This window comes from Spermophilus citellus (assembly GCF_964194105.1).
Source record: "Spermophilus citellus genome assembly, chromosome: 1".
NCBI classification, from domain to species: Eukaryota; Metazoa; Chordata; class Mammalia; order Rodentia; family Sciuridae; genus Spermophilus; species Spermophilus citellus.
The window spans coordinates 181,393,267-181,415,027 of record NC_138182.1 but is presented as its reverse complement, the minus strand read 5'-3'; the positions used below and the strand labels follow the sequence as shown (position 1 = coordinate 181,415,027).

At 39.2% G+C, this 21,761-nt stretch overlaps 1 protein-coding gene across 3 annotated transcripts; it reads left to right on the top strand.

Moving 5' to 3' along the window:
- The first annotated feature begins 1,160 nt into the window (after nucleotides 1-1,160).
- SLC26A2 (solute carrier family 26 member 2) lies at nucleotides 1,161-15,781 on the top strand. 3 transcript variants are annotated; one of them, XM_081282996.1, is made up of 5 exons: nucleotides 1,161-1,407; nucleotides 1,674-1,746; nucleotides 8,047-8,226; nucleotides 10,180-10,894; nucleotides 12,471-15,781. In XM_081282996.1, the coding sequence occupies exons 4-5, from the start codon at nucleotides 10,205-10,207 to the stop codon at nucleotides 13,989-13,991; spliced, it is 2,211 nt and encodes a 736-aa protein (XP_081139122.1). In that variant the 5' UTR covers nucleotides 1,161-1,407; nucleotides 1,674-1,746; nucleotides 8,047-8,226; nucleotides 10,180-10,204; the 3' UTR covers nucleotides 13,992-15,781. The 3 variants fall into 3 exon arrangements, with proteins under 3 accessions (XP_081139122.1, XP_081139123.1, XP_081139121.1); XM_081282997.1 differs by having other exon boundaries at nucleotides 1,674-1,749; XM_081282995.1 differs by lacking the exon at nucleotides 1,674-1,746.
- Nucleotides 15,782-21,761: the final 5,980 nt, after the last annotated feature.

Here is a 21,761-nt window from a genome sequence, read left to right as displayed (position 1 = left end):
TCTCCAAAAGGCTTAGGTCTCAGATTAGGGTAGCACCATCCATCTCTCTTGTTCTGGGGGCTTCAGCCTCTTAAGACTATGCAACTACTGGTTCTCCCAGCTTTCCAGCCTGCAGCGGCCTTCATGGACTACCCAGTTAACCTAATAAGTCAACTTTTTATCATTATACTTCCTTTGATTGTGTTCTTCTAGAGAACCCTGATTAATACAATTACCGATGTAGTTTGTGACCTTGGAAACTCTTAATTTGGTGGGCAACAAAACTTGGGGATCAATCATCTGTAGATAAGAAAATTTCTTAAATGATTGTGAAGAGGTTTGTGGCAAAGAAGTTAACCATAATTCATTCACAGGGTCTCTTCCTCTCCATCTAGTGGACCCATGAATGAATGAATGCATACACCATGTTGTCCAGACCTATGATTAAATCAAGAGGGTGTGATAGGGTGGGACGGGGTGGCTCCTTTACATAAGATTGTCAGGGATGTCCTCCGAGGAGACCCAACAGCAAGCAGTGTTCAGATCCCACAAGAGAAAAAGCTTAGCGGACAAAGACGACCAGTTTAGAGCAGTGAGGAAAGTGCAGAGGACACAGGGAGCCAGTGCATAAAGCCCATGGAAAGCCATGGAAGGTTTCAAACAAGGGCTGGAATTACATTTCATATTTTTACACTTTTTGTTTTACGTTTTTTAAAAGGGCCTTCTAGTTATTGGGATCTTTGGTGGAGAACAAGTTCAAATGGGGCAAGTGCCTTAACTTTCTAGCTGCCTTTTCCAATTCAGGGCTTTAATTTCCCCTTTGCGGGAGGAGCAAAAGGAGCCCTAAGAAGTCTTGGATGAAGATGAGGCAGCTCACAATCTCAGAGCTCTCTAAAGCTCCACGCAGAGAGCTTCCGCTTATCGATCCTGACATTTCATCTTCCCTACACTCTGCGGGTCGCGGCTGAGAACCGAAAGGTTGTCCACTCGGCGGTTGAGTCACCCGTCTCGGGGCCGAGGAACTGCCGAAGGATTTCGGCCGCGTGGCCCCTTCTGCCAGGACAGCCAATCGCGAGGAGGAAAACAGATTGGGGGCGGAACCCTCGCCGGCCCGGGCCCAGTCATTGGCTGACAGCAGCTTCGCTCGCTTCAGAACCACGTGACTACCTTAGTTCCGGGCTTCAGCAACCCGAGTACCTTCCACCACCTTTGGCCGGTGCGTCTTCGCTGCGCTCCCTGGGTCTCGCTTGGCTGGTCCTCTGCCTCCTCCGGGGGCCGGGCAATGGGCGGGGAAGGGGACGGGCCGTTTAAAGAGAGGCCAGCGCGGGGCCGGACAGCCTCTGCCGGCGCTGAGGTGTCCGCTCAGCCCGGCCACGGCGGAGGAGGCGCCGCGGGGCCTCATTGCGTGCTGCTGTCCGGACCCCAGAGGTGAGCAGAGGGGAGGGGTCGGGGCGGCCGCTACGCGATCTGCGGGCACCTTTTAGGTTCAGACTGGCCTTGGTCCCAAGAGTGGTGGGAGGAAGCCTTGACCTAGCTTCTCCGGGAGCGTAGTGGCCGGGCGGGGAGAAGTGGGCGTGCGTCCGGGTTATTCCCTTAATCGGCGGTGGCCGGAGCAGAGCCTCAATCTCATGAGGCGGCTAGCTCCTGCGGCCCATGGCTGCCCACTTTTCATCCTACACCCTCGCACCTCGCAGATGCGGAGCTGCTGTTCCCGCCGAGTCCTTGCTGAGGCGATTGGCACCCTGAGACCTGGGGAGCTGCACCGAGGTGGTAGGAGCCGCCCCACCTTGGGCAGATGGGGAAACGGGCCTGAAGAGAACACTTGGTTGTCTTGGGTATTAAAATCAGACACCTGGTTAGATACAAAATTAGGACTTATGCTTCCTTCCTTTCCTTCCTTTCTCCCTCAAAGCAATAGATTTATTTATTTTTGCTTCGGAGTCATAGAAGGGTATGGACTTGTACTTCTTTAATACTCATACACTGAAGTTGGAATTATTATTTTTTTTTCTAGAGAGAGAGAGAGAGAGAATTTTTAATATTTATTTTTTAGTTCTCGGCGGACGCAACATCTGTGGTGCTGAGGATCGAACCCGGGCCGCACGCATGCCAGGCGAGCGCGCTACCGCTTGAGCCACATCCCCAGCCCAAAGTTGGAATTCTTTCAGTGGTTAGGTCAGGACACTGAGAAGACTTGCGGTCCAAGGCCTTAACTATAATTGCACAGCTAGGGCTGGTATTCAGCTTGTAAATATCTAGCAGGGCCCTTTTCCTTGCACAGATTGGAACCCACCATGAGTTAGAAGCATCCAAAACTTGCACTCCTTTCTGGTACCTATTAGTATTTTTCAACCCTATAGCCCCCCCCCCCCTTTTTTTTTTTTTTCCTGCGGAGGCTGGGGAAGAGGGTGGCTGGAGATTGCACCCAGGGCCTCTTGACACTACTCCATTCCCACCCCTAGCTTCACATCATAGCTTTATGTGAAATCTAGAGCTAATATGATTTATAGGATTGGGTTAAGCAGAAATTCTTGTTTTTGAAAGTTGGGTCAATAGGAAATGGAGGATCAGCGCTGTTGGAAAGAAATGAGTCCGGCCTGGAGCTGTAGCTTAGTGGTAGAGCACCTGCCTTGTACGTGTGAGGCCCTGGGTTCAATCCTCAGCACCACATAAAAATGAATAAATAAAGATATTGTGTCCACCTACAACTAAATAAATATTTTAAAAAAAGAAATGAGTCCAATTTTTTTTTTTCCTGAAGGAATCTCAAAGATTGTGAGAGAGACTTATAGCTGTTGTTTATTGAGTAATTGTTATATGCTAGGTAGTTTACTTGTGTTACCTAATCCTGCAAGTTAGGTAATAGTATCTCCATTTTGTAGGTCACAAATGGATGCTAAGTAGAAGTTTTCACCCAGCCCTGAACAACTTTGAACAGTGTAGCTAGGATCTAAATAGAGATTTGGTCTGACTTCTAGAATACAACTAGTGATTCTCCATATGTGGCCCTAAAGCTCATTATTATCCACAGTGCAGAGACTTAGATTCCATACTTGAATTTTTAGGGGCAGGCCTAAGAATCTGCATTTTGATCTCTATTTGAAAATCATTGTACAGTACTTCAGTGTGCTGCCTCCTAGGGGAGGATCTAGAAATGAACAAATTCAAGGTTTGGGGGATCTCCAGAGGTATTTACTAGAGGTAGGCTTTGAGAATCAACACAACATGTTTAGTGAGCATAAACCCTAGGCAAATGTTTGCCAAACTATAATTTCTTGATAAAAGTTTGGTTTGTGGGGGCTGGGGTTGTGGCTCAGTGGTTGAGTACTTGCCTATGTGTGGGGCACTTGATTAGATCGCCAACACCACATAAATAACCTTAATAAACAAAATAAAGGTATTGTGTCCATTTACAACTAAAAAACTATTTTAAAAAGTTTTGTTTTGGTATGTGGGGGTGGAAGGGTCGGAGTTGGTGAGTTAGTAAGAATGGGGAAAATAACTTCCCTTTTCTTCCTGAATAGCTGTTAAACTATCAACCATCAACAAGCACTTATTAGGTGCCACATAACAGAGCACTCAGGATACAACATCAAACAAAATAGAGTAAGTCGCTGCCTTCGTGGGAAAGAAACACAATTATTTATTTAATGGTGCTGTGGATTTTACTCTGAGCCTTTGGGTGCTAGGCAAGCCCCCTGCCCCTGAACTACCCCTACCTGCCCCCGCCTGAAAGACAGTTTAAAAACTGACAGGGCCATAGACTTTAAAAAAAAAAAAAAATTAGGCAAAGGGGATGAGAGTACAAAGCAGAGATAGACCCAGATGGCAGTGGTGCTATTTTCTATTGTGTCTAAGAAGGAACTAATTGATAAGGTGTCCTTTGAGAAAACAGGCAGCAAGCCATGAATATAACTGGAGAAGAGCACTTCCATTAGAGAAGAAAAAAGGTATGGAGGAGGCAAGAGCTTATTTGCTTTGTTTGACTTTTGTCTTGGATGACAGTTATTCTGGCCAAAATGTAATACTGGAGTAAATTTATGTTTTTGCTTCTAATAGGGGAAAAAAAGAAAATGTTACCAAGCATGAATATAGTATGAAACATAAAAGTAATTTTAGTCTTGGACTTTTTTTTTTTTAACCAAACCTGCTTTAAGTAGTGTGTTATCTTCACTTATTAAAATTACTAATATACTCAGAAATCCTGAGTTGAGTACTTGTCTACAGACTAATAGTTTGAACTAAAAGCTTTTAACAAGGAAATAAATTGGGGGAGACAGTGTTGTTTTATAGAAAAAGCTAAACTTGGAAATTGGAGGATGAGATTTGAGAATCTGATGTTACCAATAGAGCAAGTGACTAAACTTGATTTGTCTCATACTAGAGAATGGGAATTCCTGTTGTGTCCTTAAGTTTATTGAGGAGGCAAGTAGAAGATGTGTATGTAATCGTGAAAGCTGTGAATTACTGCACAAGGAACTATTTATTTGATGGTGGTTTTATATTATTTTCCTCTTGGATATTTTATTATTTTGTCTTCGATTGTGCTTAATATCAGATATAATATGTCATGATGTTTACACTACAGATAAATGCTATATATTGATTATTTTGTATCACAGACATAAATGAACATTGGTAATTGTGATACCTGGAAAACAAGTTTTATTGTGTTCATTGTATTTACTTGATACTTAGTTGTATTGGCTGCATGCAGCTGTTTCACATAGGTATAATTCTAGCTATTTGGGAAGACTGAGACAAGAGAATCACAAGTTTGAGGTCACCTTAGGAAACTTAGCAAGACTCTGTCTCAAAATCAAATAAAAAGGGCGGGGGTATGCAGCTCAGTGGTAGAATACTTGCTTAGTATGCAGAAAGCCCTGGGTTCAATCCTCAGTAAACAAAAGTTGTTTCAAGTAAAGAAAAATAAATGTTTATTTCCGTTAACGTGAATGCAAGTGTGAGGCGTTAAGTGCTGGGTTCTAAGAGACAAGGATGACTTGATGCCTGCCTATCAATGTGCTGTAATTTGAGAGACATGTTTGCTTAAGTGCTAAATCATTTTATGTAATGTGTCAAGGAAGCATAGCCTAAGAAGTTTAAGTCTCCCTGTGAGGTGGGCCTTCTAGGATTAGAAAAAGAACCAAGATAGAAAGGGGCTGAGAGTGTAGTTCAGCATGAGCATAGCATGTATGAGGGCCTATGTTCATTCCCCAGCACCATCACAACAAAAAAAAAAAAAAAAAAGAAAGAAAAGAAAAAGAAAAAGGCATCCCAGACTGAAGGCATAGCATGAGCAAAGGAGCAGACTGCCTAATAGTTTTATGGATTGGTGATTGGAACACTAGTGAATGGAAGAAAGCAAGAGAGACAGTTGCAGTCTTGTTCTACTTAGGAGACTGTAGTAAGGTTTTATTAGACTGTTAAGAGGCAGGGGGCCCTTGCAGATTTTTGAAGAGTATATCCAAGAGGTAGACATCTTATGTTAATGATTTCTTCTTTTGAAGAAGAGGCAGATAGCATAGGGTTACAAAATGTAGGGTCAATGAAGTGTTTAAGGCAAAGTATGTCTGGAGCTTTCAAGTTGTTCAGAAGAACAAGACTCTGTAAGGACAAAGGGTGCAAAAGAACAGATGTAGTAAAACGTTAACAATTGTCAGTTAAGTAGGTGTTTTATGTCTTGTTCTTTCAACTTTTCTTAAGATTTTTTAAGAAGCTTCAAAATAAGCAGTCAGAAGGCAGAATGTACCTACAGAGTGTGCCCAAATCAGAGAGGCTAGTATTAGAGCTATCATCCTGCTGCTTGTAAGTGCTGGGAGTACTGGAAAATTATTTCCAAATTACACATTACCTATTCCAAACTATTTTAGATTTTTCCATCTAAGAAGGGATGCTTATTTTGGTAGATGACTTGTTTACCTTAGTATTGAGTTAAGATTTAACAGTTTTCAACAAACTTTAGATCTCTAGATTACTTTGGAGTTGACACTAGTTTTCTTGTAATATTTGATGATTTGTACACATATAAGTGCTGAGGGCCATTGCCAAGTAGGAATGACGCATCGAAATTTCCTTGCCAGCGTACCCCATGTTAAATGGACTTGCCTTGGAAATTCGCTGTGACATTGCATGTGTGTTTGAGAAAGGTGACCCTGCTCAAGGACGAGGGTGGATCCAGGTTTAGGGTGTATCCTGCAGGTTTTAGGAAGTATCCCGGTTTAGGATAATTTGGGTTTAGGGCGTTCCCGGTTTAGGACAATCTGGATTTAAGGCAGTTCCAGGTTTAAGGTTATTCCTGCTGGGAATAGGGTGTATCCTGCTGCCTCAGTTCCCGTTGAGTTCTCGTGGAATTGAGAAAGTATTTGGGACGTGAATTGTGCGGCAGAACTTGGATTTCCCCAGAACGTGTGTGTAGAGGCCGGTGTGAGTTCGGGAATAAAGAATTGCTGTTTGAATCTACAAAGCTGTGAGTGCCTCTTGATCTTGTGCCCAGCCAAGACAGCGGCATATAAGGAGATTGATAATCTATTAGAGGAAAAAGGTTAAGGGGTCAGGATACTTGAGTTGTAGTTCCAGCTCTGCTTTAAATGATTTCACTATTCTGAACCCCTTATAATTATCTACAGAATATGAGGATTGCATTTCATGGTCTTTTATCTTTTCATATATGGCATAAGAGTCTTAGAATTTTGTCCCTTTTGGCTTTTGCGTATGTGTGTATGGTAAAATATATGTAACATAAAATTGGCCTTTTTAATCATTTTACTATTATATTACTTTACAGATAGACCTTGTAATTCCCCATTCCAAGTCCCATTCTTTTTGCTATTATTGTCACACATTTATTTTTATATGCATAAATAAGACATTCAAGCGTTTGGTTTAGACAGTTATCTTTTAGAGAAATTGAAGATTTTTTGAACTGAAAAAGTTAAGTATATTTTATCTTCATTTGTGCCATTTCCTGAACCTTTATTTCTTTGATGTGTTGACCTAAATTTGTCTGGTATATTCTTTTGCCTAAAGAATCTCTCTGTAACTTATGAGGGAGGATGGGTGCAGGGGCAACATAGTGCACAAACGCAAACTAACTGACCTGCTGGTAATAAATTCAGTGTTTATCTGAGTTTTTATTTCTTCTTCATCTTTTAAAAGATTTTTTTTCTGGGTGTAGGCTTCACTGGTGAAGATATAACTCCATTGTCTTGTGGCCTCCATGGTTTCTAAAAAGAAAGATGCTGTAATTCTTACCTTTGTCCCTGTGTAAAGAACGTGGTTTTTTCTTTCGTTTGTTTATTTTCTCTTTATCTTTTGTTTTTAGCAGCTTGAATGTGATATGTATAGGTACAGGGTTTTGTTTTAATTTTATGTGTATCTTTCCTGGCATTCTTTCAGATTCTTGGATCTGTAGTTGTGTCTCATTAATTTTGGAAAACTCTTGGCCATTATGTTTTCACACATTTCTTCTCCCATTCTCTCCTCCTTTATAGATTTTAATTGTGCACATGTTAGATAGCTTGATGTCTCACATATCTTGGATGTTCTATTATTTTGGTATTAGGTTTCTGGTTTTGTTACTGTTTGAATACCAAACAGCAAAACAGCATTTGGATGATTTGCATTAGTTAATTTCTGTTGAGCTGAGTTCATTGATTCTTTGCCTCTATTATAGTTTTTACAACATTTCTATTTGATTCTTTTTTATTTGATTCTTTCTTAATTTACAATTCTCTCATAATTTTTTGTTGTTGCTTTTTTGTGGTACTGGGAATTGAACCTGGGGGTGCTTAACCACTGAGCCACATCTCCAATCCTTTTTATTTTTTATTTTGAGGTGGTCTCACTAAGATGCTTAGGGCCTTGTTAAGTTGCTGAGGTGGGCTTTGAACTTGTGATTCCTCTGCCTCAGCTTCCTGAGTCACTGGAATTATAGGTATGTGCCACTGTACCCAGCCTTCTCTTATACTTTTCAAGTATTTTTTCTTTTATTCTTTTCAACAGCTCCATAGAAGGCAAAGACCCAGATTTGTTTAGTTTTGCTTTATGTTTCTTTTTGTTTTTTAGGTTTGTCAAAGACTTTTGACCCAGAAATCAACAAGAGCTGCTCCAAACTAGGAGGTAAGAAGTGCATTCAAGCTGCTCAAGAAAGCTGGAAGTGAGAAGATAATTACAGACTGTTTACACTGAGGAAAGAAGAGCTACTGTGTCTCTCCATCAACCTGATTACCAGCTTACCTGCTTAGGGTCAGTAGCATCTATCTTTTTTTTCCTTTTCTGCTTCACAAGACCATCAAAATAATTGTTATTTTACTCTTCAACCTAAATAAAATAAAATTTTATATATCTTGTATTGGTGAATAGGCCATGGGATCTTGGAATGTGGCACTTTATGTTAGGTTTATACCTCACAAAGATTTGTTTTTCTGTCAGTTATAAAACAGAAAATTGGCCAATTGTAGTGGTGATCCCAGTGATTTGGAGGCTTGAGGCAGGAGAATCAACAAGTTCCAGGCCAGCTTCAGCAATGAGAGGCCCTCAGCAACTTAGTGAGAACCTGTCTCAAAATTTAAAATAAATAAATAAATAAAAAGGGCTGGGGATGTAGCTCAGTGGTAAAGTGTCCCTGGGTTTAATCCCCAGGACTGGGGGGAAAAAAGAAAACAGAAAATTTCCTGAGTCGTCCATCTGTCTTGACTCTATATATTCATAGTCACAAATTTGTTTGCTTATTTGTTCTTAAATTTATTCAAATATTCTGTGAACCTGCTATCTCAGAGTTACTATATTGTGTTTAGTGATGACTGTACTGATGAACAAGATGTCTTTTCTCCAGGAGCTGGACTCTTACTTAACTAATACAGAGTATGGTTACTACTATAATGCAGATGCAAAGTGTCATGGAATACAGAAGGCACAGTGATTCATTTGGGTTAGGGGAAATTGGGTAGTGCTTTGTAGCAAAGGTAACATTTTAACTGGGTTTTCAAAAATGATTAAGGTCTTGACAAGCAGAGAGATGGATGGATATTCTAAGCTAAGCACATAGCTTATGGAAAGTCACTAATTTGTGAAGTATTTGCTAAAAAGTGTTCACTGGACTCCTTTGAGAGCATGATTCTTGTTCCTCCTCTTTTACTCCTAAGATTTTTGTTGTCCCTTCTCTTTTTTGTTATTTTTATCTCCTTTGTTTTCCTGTAGTTCCTAGTAGTAGATTTATGGCACTAGTTCTGTAGTTTTGGTAGGACCTAGAGATGTGGAAGTTCAGGGCAACATTTTCCTCTCTAGATAGCCTATGTTTTGTTGTGTGTACTCATAGTAGTCAAGTGGGTCTCTCTTTGCATTAATATGGGCTCTGCCATTAAGGCAGATAACTCCAAACTAGAACTCAGTAGAATGGACCAAAACCTTCTATAGCATATATTAGTCACGTGCCCTATCAACCCTCCCCATGCACTTGATATTTGTTAAGTTTCAACATTCTCTTATCAGCTTCTCTTCCCTATCTAAGTAAAGGAGTGCTATTTGAAGATTCAGATGCATTCTGCTCTAGTTTCTTTTTATTGCCCAAAACACTTATATTTACTCCGTCACATACTTTATCTTCTATTCTCAACAATTAGTAGGTCGTTTAAAAATGAACATATACATACACAAAGAGCCATCTTTTTTATTTTTATTTTTTGTTTAGTTTTAGATGGACACAATACCTTTATTTTATTTATTTATATGTGGCGCTGAGAATTGAACCAGTGCCTCACACATGCTAGGCAAGTGCTCCACTACTTTTTCAAGGATGGGTAGAGAAGAGTGAAGATTTGAGACTAGATCCTGTTTTGTGGTATGCCTGGGAAACAGACCATTATTGTATATAGAAAGAAGACAGAGTGCCCCAGTAACTTGTCTGAAGAAAAAACTGCAGGGGTAGACAGGCAAATATGGAAAATAATCCTTAGTGCTTTATACTCTTGGGGTGTCCTGTATCAACCAATTGTTTGCTTTGACCTAGCTGTTTGTGGTCTGGTGCTGGTCTTTTTTCCTCTAAGATAAACAAGGCTTGATGAAGAAAAGAAGGCATAAGATATGTATCCCCAAACTGAAGTCCTCTTAACTTCCATGTGTGTGACAAGTAGGATTGTTAATATACCTGAATACTGAGAACTAGTTTATCGGTTAACACTGATATTTTCTCTGGGGTAGGAAGCGGAACCATTTATCTCCGGAAATGTCTTTGGAAAGTAAAGAGCAACATGACCTTTCACCCAGGGACTCAGCTGAAGGAAATGACAGTCTTCCATCTGGTGTCCTTCTGAAGCCTCAAAAGGAATCAAGTACTGACTTGAAGCAATTTGAGACCAATGATCGACGCAGTTCTTATTCTAGGATCCATATGGAGCCTCAGGAGAAATCACATACTAACATCAAGCAGTTTGTCATCAAAAAGCTACAGAAGAGTTGCCAGTGTAGCCCAACCAAAGTTAAAAATATGATTTTTGATTTCCTTCCTGTTTTGCGATGGCTCCCAAAATATGATCTAAAGAAGAACATTCTAGGAGATGTGATGTCTGGCTTGATTGTGGGCATCTTATTGGTGCCCCAGTCTATTGCTTATTCCCTTTTGGCTGGCCAAGAACCTATTTATGGACTGTACACATCTTTTTTTGCCAGCATCATTTATTTCATATTTGGTACCTCCCATCACATCTCTGTGGGCATTTTTGGTATACTGTGCCTTATGATTGGTGAGGTAGTTGACCGAGAAGTACACAAAGCTGGCTCTGATATTGCTCCTTCTTTAGAAATTATTTTAAATAGGAGCACACTAGTAAACCAGACATTAGACAGGGTATGTGATAAAAGTTGCTATGCAATTAAAGTTGGCAGCACTGTAACCTTTATGGCTGGAGTTTATCAGGTAAGAAGCAGTGGAAGAATGGGTCATTTCTGGCAAAAGTAATCACTACATGAAATTTCAGATAGTGAGCATAATATAACAAAATGCTGGGATTGGTGGTGGATGTCTGTAATCCCAGTGGCTTGGAAGGCTGAGGCAGGAGGATTTTGAGTTCAAAGTCAGCCTCGGCAAGAGCAAGGTGCGAAGCAACTCAGTGAGACCCTGTCAATACAAAATAGGGCTGGGGATGTGGCTCAGTGGCCAAGTGCCCCTGGGTTCAATTCTTAGAACCAAAAAAAAAAAAAAAAAAAAGATAAAAGAATGGGGATCGGGAGAAATGTGGATTAGGAATATTTCAAATTATAGGTTCTTCTACCTTCCTTTAGAGTTGCTGCTCTGGTGAGTGGACTCTTAATAAAAACAGTTTGCTGGGTATGGTAGTGCATGCTTATAATACCAGCAACTCAGGGAGGTTGGGACAAGAGGATCATAAGTTTAAGACCAGTCTTGGCAATTTAGCAGGACCCTCAACAACTAAGCAAGATCTTGTCTCAAAAAATAAAAAGGGCTGGGAATGTAGCTCAGTGGTAAAGTACTCCTGAGTTCAGTCATCAGTGCCAAAAAAATATAAAATTTTAAAATGTAGTAGTTCTCCATGGTTATTGGGGAAGGAAGGGATAAATTGAGGGCTACTATATAGCAGCCAGGAGAAAGGATTAAAAATTAAATTATTCTTGGGTCTTCCATAGTAGCCACTAATTTGCTGTTATCATTATGCCATGCCTGTTAGCATCCATAAGTCAGCGCTGACATTAAACCTCTTCTCTAATGAAGGTGTTTGGAACCAGTGGGCAAAGGGGAAGATTGGCTCACTTAATTTGGTGTTTGGATGAGATAGGGAAAGGAAGGTGAGATACAGATGAGTAGTACTCTTTAGAGTCTGCTTTTTCTTTGATTTTAGTATGTCTCACCAAGAATTAGAAAGTTGTGATAGAATTCTGAGGAGCTGGGAAGAGGAAGAAATAAAAAGGTATTAACTGTGAAAATACAAGATTATTATTAATATGGGTGGCAATGTGGTATAAGTATATACATACTGAATGGAGAACAAGTTTTACAGAAGTTAGATTAAAGAGTTCTATGGTAATTTTGAAAGTGTGATTCAATTTTGATGTGATTTTTTTTTTAACCAGTTACAGCTCCACTTTTAAAGTAATGATTATGACTTAATGAAAAATAAGTGGTTTCTTAAATTGGAGGAATTTTTCCAATTTGAGTTTGTATGTTTTCTTGTGGACCCTTGAGAATGTCCTTTTGAAAAGACGTATGAACCTTAGTCAAGTTTAAGAAACATTGTATGGGAAGATAGATAGATATCCTAAGTTGCTCCTTCACCTGGACTAATGAGTGACAGTGTGACCTTGGGCAAGTTCTCTCTCCTTGTAATATGTAAAGATTGATGCATGATTGCCTTCATTCAATTTCTGACCTTCTGTGATGTTCTGATGGTTTGTTTCCATGCTAGAAATGTAGTGTAATAGAAAATTGAGAAGCACTTTTCTGTTTCCATTTAACACTTATATATCATCTATTCCAGGTTGCAATGGGCTTCTTTCAAGTGGGCTTCGTTTCTGTCTACCTCTCCGATGCCTTGCTGAGTGGATTTGTCACTGGTGCCTCCTTCACTATTCTTACATCTCAGGCCAAATATCTTCTTGGGCTCAGCCTTCCTCGGAGTAGTGGCATGGGCTCATTTATCACTACCTGGATTCATATCTTCAGAAACATCCATAAGACCAATCTCTGTGATCTCATCACCAGCCTTTTGTGCCTTTTGGTCCTTCTGCCAACCAAAGAACTCAATGAGCGCTTCAAGTTCAAACTCAAGGCACCAATTCCTACGGAACTAATTGTTGTCGTGGCGGCCACTTTAGCCTCTCATTATGGAAAACTAAATGAGAATTACAATTCTAGTATAGCTGGACATATTCCCACTGGGTTTATGCCACCCCAAGCACCAGATTGGAGCCTAATTCCTAGTGTGGCTGTAGATGCAATAGCTATTTCTATCATTGGTTTTGCTATAACTGTATCACTTTCTGAGATGTTTGCCAAGAAACATGGTTACACGGTCAGAGCAAATCAGGAAATGTATGCCATTGGCTTTTGCAATATTATCCCTTCCTTCTTCCACTGCATTACTACTAGTGCTGCTCTTGCAAAGACATTGGTTAAAGAATCAACAGGTTGCCAAACTCAGCTTTCTGCTGTGGTGACAGCCCTTGTTCTTTTGTTGGTTTTACTGATAATTGCACCTTTATTCTATTCCCTTCAGAAATGTGTCCTTGGTGTGATCACTATTGTAAATCTTCGGGGAGCCCTTTGTAAATTTAGAGATGTGCCTAAGATGTGGAGGGTTAGCAGAATGGATACAGTTATATGGTTTGTTACTATGCTATCCTCTGCATTGATAAGCACTGAAATAGGCCTGCTTGTTGGAGTTTGTTTTTCTATGTTTTGTGTCATCCTCCGCACCCAGAAGCCAAAGATTTCATTGCTTGGTTTGGTGGAAGAGACTGAAATCTTTGAATCCATATCTGCTTACAAGAACCTTCAGACTAAGCCAGGCATTAAGATTTTCCGCTTTGTAGCTCCACTGTACTACATAAACAAAGAATGCTTCAGATCTGCTTTATACAAAAAAACTCTAAACCCAGTCTTGGTAAAGGCAGCTCAGAAGAAGGCAGCAAAGATAAAGCTCAAAGAGGAAACGGTGACTCTCAGTGGAATCCAGGATGAAGTTTCAATTCAACTTTCCCATGATCCTTTGGAGCTGCATACTATAGTGATTGACTGCAGTACAATACAATTTTTAGATACAGCAGGGATCCATACACTGAAGGAAGTTCGCAGAGATTATGAAGCCATTGGTATCCAAGTTCTGCTGGCTCAGTGCAATCCCTCTGTGAGGGATTCTTTGGCCAGAGGAGAATATTCCAAAAAGGAAGAAGAAAACCTTCTTTTCTATAGTGTGTACGAAGCAGTGGCTTTTGCAGTAGAATCTCAAAAGCAGAAAGGAATATGTGTTCTCAATGGTCTGAGTCTGTCCGGTGATTGAGAAAGTAGTTGAAAGGAAGAATGTCAAGCCAATAGGTTAAAATTTTAAGTGTGCAACATTTTCCAATAATTTCAAGTTGCGCACTTGAAATTATTCTTCCTTTGAATTTTATGGCCTTTGTATATTCTCAAATGCAGCAGAGCTTATTGTTGGGCAAAGTTAAAAAGAAGAAAATGTTGTAGTTTCAAGCTTTCATACAGATATGAAGTATTTGGGGGATGCAATAAATATCTACTGAATTAAAGAGTACAGTAGTCCCAAGACTATTACCACCTTGTTTTAGGGGCTATACATTTGGACTCTTTCTCCTCCAAGCAGAAAAGGAATGAAGTTGGGATTTGCATTAGAAATATTTGTGCCTTTGCATGGCTCTGTAGACAGGAAAGAGAAGAAGTCAGGGAGAGTGTTGAGCCTGCCCTTGAACGAGCAGCATAAGGGGCTTGTGAAGCATGAGGTCCTAACTAGACAAGCTCGTTCTTGTGATTCTCTATTCCCAGTCTTTGTTCCCCAGATAGCAGTAGGATCTCTGGATTTCAGGAGGAGAGAACCAGTCCTATCCTTAAGGCAGGGAACTGTAGGCACAGTCTCATTAGGAGTCTGATGGCCAGCAGGTTTGTGACATACTAACATTTTACAGAATAACCTTGGTGATATATTTAATGTTTTAGTCATAGCTTTTTGTTTAAGGTCAGTAGTTCAGCAAAGAGTTCGTCAAAATTAGAAATGTTCTGCTTTGGGAATTCTTTTTTTCTGTGGTCTTTATCTGACCATTTATCTACCATTAAGCTCTGTTTCAGCATTAAGTTATCCTAGTATGTTTTCCCATGGAATCTGTCCTAAGCTGGCATTTCTGAATATCAATTTCAGTCATGTCAGATAAAGCAGGAGCTGATTTTTGCCTTTTCTTAAGTATTTTAATTTGCTACTGGCGACTGAATCTGAGTTCTTAATGACTGAGCCACATTCCCAGCTCTTTTTTTTCTTTTTTCTTTTTGGATACAGGGTCTCACTGTGTTGCTAAGGCTGGCCTGGAACTTGTGATCTTTCTGCCTCAGCCTCCTGAGTCACTGGGATTATAGGCATACACTACCATGTGTGGCCTTACAGTATTTTAAATGAGCTTTGGGCAGACCATCAAGGACAGATGGCAAAAAAGAATGGCTGACAGTTTCCCTTAAGAATTAGTTTATTTGGCAGTAAATTGTATATCCCTCCCCCCTCATATCATTTTAGCAAGGGTCTGCTGGGGACTAGACAGTCTTTCTTAAATATAAGCTGATGCTCTGGAAAAGAATGCACAAGAGTGGCAAGAGTGCTTCCAAAAGGACATCAATAATTAATTTGTATATGTTTTAGTGAAAACAGTGCTGGTGCTTACTGCCATAGATGTCTGTTGATGTACAGTAAATATTGATGACAGTGACAGCTTTTAACTCAAGTCGCCTAAAACTATTACACAAAATAATTTAGAAGCACATTTGTAAAAACCCAAGTATGGATGTATTGTTTCTGATCATTGGCCACAAGTTGCGAGTTGAGAAATGGTTTCTTTAGAAAATCAAGAATATCTGACATTGAAAGCTTACAATTCTATATCTGGACCTTCAAAGGCAAGAAAAAAGCAGGTTCTCCAAAGTTAGGAATAGGGGATTAATTTATGTGAGATTTAAACATTTAGCCAAGTCTTTTTAAAAAAGTGCAAAATAATTTTTTTAGCCTGCTTCTATGTTCTAAATAATTTTAGATATTATAAGAATCAAGCCTTATATATAGGGCTCCTATTGAGGTGGGATGCTATATATATTTACTTTTTTTTTTTTTTTTTTTTTTTTGGTATTTCTGTTTGCTCCATAAACTGCCAGTGTTGCTTATCTATTATAGGACTGTCCCATTTGTTTACATGGAAAAATTACCTTTCCATTATCTTGACAGAGCAGTTTCTGAGTACAAAGTCTAGATTTCTATCTTCTAGGTGATTAATGTTATGATTAGATGTAATGTTCTGAATTTTGACATCCTTTTAGAACTTTTGCTCCCTGATGTTTGCCCTTTCTATCCAGCCTTATGAATAATAATTGTCAAAACCCGTGTCTTGGTCAATTGCTTTTTGTCCCCTCTTGTCCCTTCCCCAAGCCAGGTTTGAATTGAGACTATTATAGATGTCAAACACTCTGACAGAGTAATGAGTACATGTTTACAACAATACTATAATCCAGTACCAGCATAGCCAAAGAATTTCATTTTGGTCAGAATTTGGAAAATTTCTTAGGATGAATGACATTGTTTGTGCATTGCCTAAACTTTTACCAATGTGGATATGAACAGTTTTGAATCTTTAAATAAGCAGTGAGCATTATTCTTGAATAATGTTCTGATTTGCACCTGTCCTACCAAGATAAATAAGAGTAAACAAGAGATTCTGCTTTTAGTTGGCAATTATAAGGATATTTTAAGATTTCACTGGAGTTGTTTCATTCTTTACTTGGACTTGAGGTCTACGTAAACTTAAAAATTTTTAACATCTCTTTGGAACCAAAGGCTAATTTGCCATCGTCACTACAACCAAAAACGTGTGTGTGTGTGTGTGTGTGTGTGTGTGTGTGTGTATTTTTTGTTTTGTTTTGTACTGGGGATTGAACCCAAGGGTTCTATCGCTGACCTACATCCCCAGCCCTTTTTACTTTAAAGACAGTTTTTACTACCCTCCTGGCTGCTTTTTGATATTTTTAAAATTGCTTTGATACAAAAGTATTTGCTTATTCTAAATGTGAGAGTAAGTGAAGCATTTTCTTGTTACTTATTGATAAATATACAAACTCTATCTAAATGGTTATCATTTCATTGAACTATAGACTGTGCATACAATTTGGATAGTTAAAGCTCTTATAACCTGATTTTTAAAATTTGTTACAACAGAAGGGTAGAGTCTGTCAATGCAGGAATAGACATATGTGCAAGGAAAACAATGCAGGGAATAATCACTGAAGAGACTGACCTATAAAGGGAGACAAGGAAGGGACCCAATTGAATAGAATCCAACTCCTGGTAAACTCCACAAAATAGTAGATTAGGATTAGGTAGCACACCTCTGAGAGCAAGGTCAGAACTGGTTTCTGTTTCCAGAAGGGAAGAGTCAGATTCACCAAAGCTGAAAGAGCTGGTTTGAACTATTCTGGAGCACTGTCTTCCCTCTAAACTATGTGACTCCAGTATTCTATGTGATTCTGATATGGTAATAAGATTGACATGTCTAATTGATCTTTTTAAAGTAGAACAAAAAGAAAAGGAGGGTTTTGTTTGTTTGTTTGTACTGGGAATTGAACCTACGGATGCTTAACTACTGAGCCACATCCCCAGCCCTTTTTTTGAGAGGGTTTCTCAAAAAAGAAAAGAAAAAAAAAAGTTGCTTAGGGCTTCACTGAGTTGCTGAGGCTGGCTTTGAACTTGCAATCTTCCTGCTTCAGGCTGTTGACTTGCTGGGATTATAGATGTGTCCCATCATGCCTGGCAAGGTTTTTTTTTTAAAAAAAATATTTATTTATTTATTTTTAGTTATATGTGGACACAATATCTTTATTTTATTTTTATGTGGTGCTGAGGATTGAACCCAGGACCTCATGCATGGCAGGCAAGTGATCTACCTCTGAGCCACAACCCCAGCCCTGGCAAGGTGTTTTTGATTGACAGTTGGCTTAGCCTTTAAATGATAGAGATATTGATTATCAAAATTTATTGTTAGATTTATAATATGGTAAACAGTGAACTTTAAAAATGTATGGAATTGTTTTGCATTATTAGACTTATAATATTAATGGCTACATTTTAATAAGAAAAGTAATTCTGTGCAGGGGTATTCTCTTAGTAATTTGTTACTGAAGAACACACTGTCAACTGGGTGGGTGGCACATCTAGTATTCCCAGGTTAGGAGGCTTTGGCAGGAGGATCTCAAATTTAAGGCGAGCCTTGAAAACTTAGACCCTGTCTCAAAAATAAAAAGGACTGGGGATATGGCTCAGTGGTAAAGTACTCCAAGATTCAATCCTCCATACCAAATAAGAAAACAACCATATTGTCAGGCTTAGCCCTGATCTTAAAAGTAAAAAAAGGGATGAAGTGCATTTCTTGGGAACTTAAATTCAGTCTCCAAGTAACAGTGATAAACTCAAGTTCTGTGACCCTTCTTAATGAATTGTTTTCCTCTATGTGTTGTTAGAGTTGGGCTGTGGGTTCTCTTTAATGTAGACATTACCTTGTATATTTGAGGACCTACCCAGGAGTCAGGGACCCTGGGCCAGGTACTGGTACTATGGTACTCAATAAATAACACATTGGGGGACTGGGAATGTGGCTCAAGCGGTAGCGTGCTCCTGGCATGCGTGCGGCCTGGGTTTGATCCTCAGCACCACATACAAATAAAGATGTTGTGTCCGCCGAAAACTAAAAAACTAAATAATAAAATTCTCTCTCAATCAATCAATCAATAAATGACACACTGGGACCCTTAGGGGATGAGTTTTGTAGAAGAGTGTTGAGTTGAAGCTTGACTGCGAGTTGAGCAGGAGCCAGTGATACCCCTGTTTTATTCAGAGGAAGATTCCATAGGGAAATGGTAAAAATCCAGTTGATAGGAATTAGATTTTGCTCAATTTTTCTGTTCTTTAGTGCCCCCCCTTTTTTTTATTCTAGTGATTCCTTATTTAAAACTGGGCTCAAAAACTGAAAAAAAGGATGAAGTGGGAACTAGAACACTTAAGCTTTGAACTAATTTGCCCCCCACCCCTTTTTGGTGGTGGTGGTGGGGGAGGCTGGGAGAGAAGGTAACCAGGGATTGAACCTAGTGGCACTTAAACACTAAGCCACACATCCCCATCCCTTTTTGTTTTGAGACAGGGTCTTGCTGAGTTGCTTAGGGCCTCACTAAATTGCTGAGGCTGGCTTTGAACTTGGGATCTTCCTGCTTTAGCCTCCCTAGCTGTTAAGATTACAGATTTGTGCCACCACACCCCTCCTCCACTTTTGCAGAAAGATTTTAGATTGCCATGAATTACAGTAATAAAAGGTAGATGGAATAGGACAAAATAACAAACCAGCTGGTTTGTTGTTATAGCCTATATTGAAGTAAAATACTATTGAAATATTAAAAGTTTTAAGTTTGCTGTTTCTTTGGTTTTTTTTGTTTTTTTGTTTGTTTTTGTTTTTTTTAAATGTGGTACTGGGGATTGAATCCAGGTCCTGGAGCATTTCAGACAACACTCTACCACTGAGCAACATCCCCAACCCAATTTTCTTTCATATATATATATATATATATATATCTGTAGATGGACACAAAACCTTTTTATTTTACTTATGTGGTGCTAAGGATCGAACCCAGGGCCTCACACTAGAGAGAGGAGTGCCCAGCCCCAACCCCCCAGCCCAATTTTCCAGGTTAAAAAAAGAAAATAAGTAACTTAGGAATGGAGAATTTAGATGTAGGAGTGAGGAAGATTTATTTTTTTATAAATATTTTTATCCCAATAAACAATTTTTAATTTGCAACTCAGTTTTAAAGGAAACATGTATTGTTAAGAAAGTAAACATTACACTAAACATTCTTCGGTGTGTATGTCTTTTTTTTAAAAAAAACTTTGTGTAAAATAGAAGAATATTGAATTCTGAAGACTGAATCATGAAGATCATCACCAAAATTTATTTTTAAAATTAGAGATGCTGTTTGTAAGTCTGTGCTAGAATGGGTTTTTACCTTAAGTTTTAATGAACTTATTTGGGGAGTTTCTCTTCCTTATCCAATACCCCATCCCTCAAATGAGATACCTGGAATCAAATAGCTCTTGCATTTTCAATGCAAATCAATTGGAAAATTATGATTTGAGTCCTGATGTTGCCATGGCTTCTGTTTCTCAGAAATGTGTATGTGAAAATAACAAAATGGGCCACCTTTGCAACTTTTGTATGCAAATCAAGACAATATCAGTTTAACAGGTGAATGAACTCCATCTTGTCTATTCTCCAAAAGTATACTGTCTTTTCCCCCTTTAATTATATTAAGACTGATAACTTTTAGGAATATGTTTATACTACATATTTTTTAATTGAAGTGAGTGCCTTGATGTTATTCCTCATAAGTCATTGTTTAATCCCCTTATGGGACAAAGATGAGTCAATAATGTATTATAGCCTATTGGAAACGAGGGGAGTTGGTTAATAGAAAGGTCTTTTTCTGCTGGAAGGATGTTTGCCTTTTTTTTTTTAATGTAAGATTATGTGTATTGAGGTCCAGAGGTGTTATTTCTTTTGTATACTAATAAATTGTTACTATAATAAATATTACTCTAGTTACTTTTGTGTGGGGTTGGGAATCTGCCAAGAAATATTTAGGCACCAGTGGCTTTTATAATACAGTCTGTTTATATTTGAAAAAAGATTTACTCAGTAATTTTTCCCGACTATAACGATAGTATCTGTCATTATAGAAGGACATAAAACATAAAGAACCCGAATTCTTTTCCTTTGGGGACTCTGTTTTCCATAAGTGAAGAGGGAAGGAGGACTAGATTTGCTTGAGGACACTTGGAGTTCTCATATTTCCTGACTCCTATTCTGTATCATGCTAGAATCAGAAAACCCAAATCTGACTAATATTTTACTACTGTTCTTTCTGAATTTGAAAAAGTGATCTTTGGTCCACATTTTCCCTATCAGCAAACTGAGGCTAACACATGATGATTAAGTGAGAGAACTGAGAGTGGCACTCCTAACTGGAACATGTGTTGTGAAGGAGACTGTACCACCACCCTCCCCGGTACCTGCCATGAGGCCTCTTCTGGGTGATGCTCACCATTGTTTTTTTTTTTCTTTTTCATCTCTCTGAAGTGGGATTGTGGGGACAGGGCTAATGATGGTTTTTAGTCCTCCTTTTGCAGGAGGCATTCTGATCTTGACCTTATTCCCATCTCACAGAGTGAAGGAATTGGACTCTGCATTTTGTATACTCTCCATGTCTGCAGACAGCACTGGCATTCTGAGACCTGTCAAATGCACTCACAGTCATTCTCTAGCATCTTCTTTGGCTACCCTGGAGAGCTCTGCTTCCCCCATCTGCCCTTTCAACGTTTGTATCCATGGCCTCTTCATTTAGAATCATTGCTTAAATTTTTTCTTTTCAGATCCAGTTGAGACTGCTGAAAGTGTGACTCTTGGAGAAATATTCACATGTGCAGGTATGCACACATAACTATAAAAAGGATGGCTTATAAACTTCCACATCTATGGCTCCACTCACCTTTCTTTCTGAGCTAGTAGCAGCTGAAAAAAGATTTTTAGCCTGACCTTTCTAGAATGCCAACCAGCTTATCTATATATAAACCTTGTTATCGGACAGCTCTGCTGGGATGCCTAGAGATATCTCACATGCAACATGTCTTCCAAACAAACTTGTCTTCCCTTCTGTTAACATACCTTTTTTTTTTCTCCTTGGTGCTGGGACCCAAACCTAGGACTTTACACATGCTAAGTAAGTGCTATACCACTGAGCTATACCTCCCCCTGTTAACTTATTGTAATCATGGCATGACCCAGCTACTTAAGCTAGAAACCTGGGAATTTCTCTATTCTCTTTAACTCCCACACCAAATCCACCTACCTTGTAAGTGTCTATCAAATCTAACATCTTGTTCTTGCTCTCAATTTTCATTATTTCTCTTCAAGATAGTGCCACAGCCTAAATAATTATCTGCTTCTCTGCAATCCAGCCTCTAATTACTATA